The following is a 1,494-nucleotide window of genomic DNA, read 5'->3' on the forward strand; positions in this document are numbered from 1 at the left end:
GTTCTGTATTAAGCTTTTATGAAAGGAAGGAGGTCCCTACACTGCAGAAGATACAAGAAGAATTGAAGGAAAATATATCATTCAATGGATGTATTGAGTCACTACGGAAGATTCTGAAGAGAATTGGATTCACATATGGAAAGGTGGATGGGCGAAAATTCCTTATGGAAAGAAATGACATTGCAAATGCTCGAACGCAATTCTTACGGGAAAGGCGCCGACACAAACATCCTGCCAAGAAAATCGTATACCTGGATGAGACTTGGGTTAACCAGAATTACACCGTAGGGATATGCTGGACAGACACTGCATCGCAACAAGCAACAGGGATACAGGCACCAACAGGAAAAGGAAATCGACTGATTATTCTCCATGCAGGAACAAAAGATGGTTTTGTTGAAAATGCAGAATTAGTTTTTCAAGCTAAGAACGATGGAGACTACCAACATCAGATGAATTCTGCTGTATTTGAAGAATGGTTCAAAAACCAGTTGCTGCCAAACATCGCACCCAACTCCGTAATCGTTATGGACAATGCCCCTTACTATTCTGTGAAGATAGAAAAACCGCCAACATCGTCCTGGAGAAAAGCCGATATAAAGGACTGGCTCGTGAACAAGGGTGCTCAGCCCAGTGATGAATTATTGAAAAGGGAGCTCTATGCAATGTCAAAGACATACTTCACTGGCAATAAGTATCGCATTGATACAATTGCAGAGGAGGCAGGGCATGAAGTTGTCAGATTACCGGCCTACCACTGCTTTTACAACCCTATTGAACTCATCTGGGGCCAAGTGAAATCATATGTTGCCCAGAGGAACACATTCAAATTGGCAGAGCTGAAACCTCTTCTTAAGAGGCCATGAGTCACGTCACACCACAAAACTGGATGCAAGCAGTGCGGCATGCTGAGCAGCTTCAAGATGAGGACGCCAGACAAGATATAGCAGTCGATAACTTTGTGGATTCCTTCATCATCACCCTTTCGGAGAGCTCAGATGAGGAATTTTCTGAATTTTCTGATTAAATATCAGACAGAGGATTAGGCCTACAGGGGAAACCTCTATATAAAAAAAAAAAAACGCACCTTGACTTATACCTCAAGGGTGGCGTGGAAAATAAGTCGAAAGCAGAATAAGTATGTTATATTATTTAGAAAGTTTTTGGGAGCACCCTTTTCTACAAAATTATGGAGAGAGAGAGAGAGAGAGAGAGAGAGAGAGAGAGAGAGAGAGATGGGGGGGGGGGTTAAAATAAGGCGCCGCAACATCAGCGGTCATTTGGCGCCGCTACGAAATGTTAAAAAGACATCGTAAATAAAAAAAAAACTAACCAAAAGCAATAAAAACTACAAAACTAAAAACAAAGTAAAATTCTGAAATTAAAATTAACTAAAATACAGTATACAATATAAGTAATAAAACATTAAAATAAATAATATAATCAAATAAAATTCACAGCTTTGGGAGAAGGCCAGTTTCTCCCAAAAAACGA

General features: G+C 40.2%; 1 protein-coding gene across 1 annotated transcript in view; it reads left to right on the forward strand.

The window, feature by feature from the left end:
• The window catches only part of LOC123510713, a 10,730-nt gene extending 9,864 nt beyond the window's left edge, over positions 1-866 (forward strand). The window contains exon 2 of the mRNA XM_045266047.1: positions 1-866. This exon is cut by the window's left edge and continues 10 nt beyond it. Within this exon, the coding sequence (XP_045121982.1) occupies positions 1-866 (866 nt within the window).
• Positions 867-1,494: the final 628 nt, after the last annotated feature.

This window comes from Portunus trituberculatus, chromosome 30 (assembly GCF_017591435.1).
Source record: "Portunus trituberculatus isolate SZX2019 chromosome 30, ASM1759143v1, whole genome shotgun sequence".
Taxonomy (NCBI): domain Eukaryota; kingdom Metazoa; phylum Arthropoda; class Malacostraca; order Decapoda; family Portunidae; genus Portunus; species Portunus trituberculatus.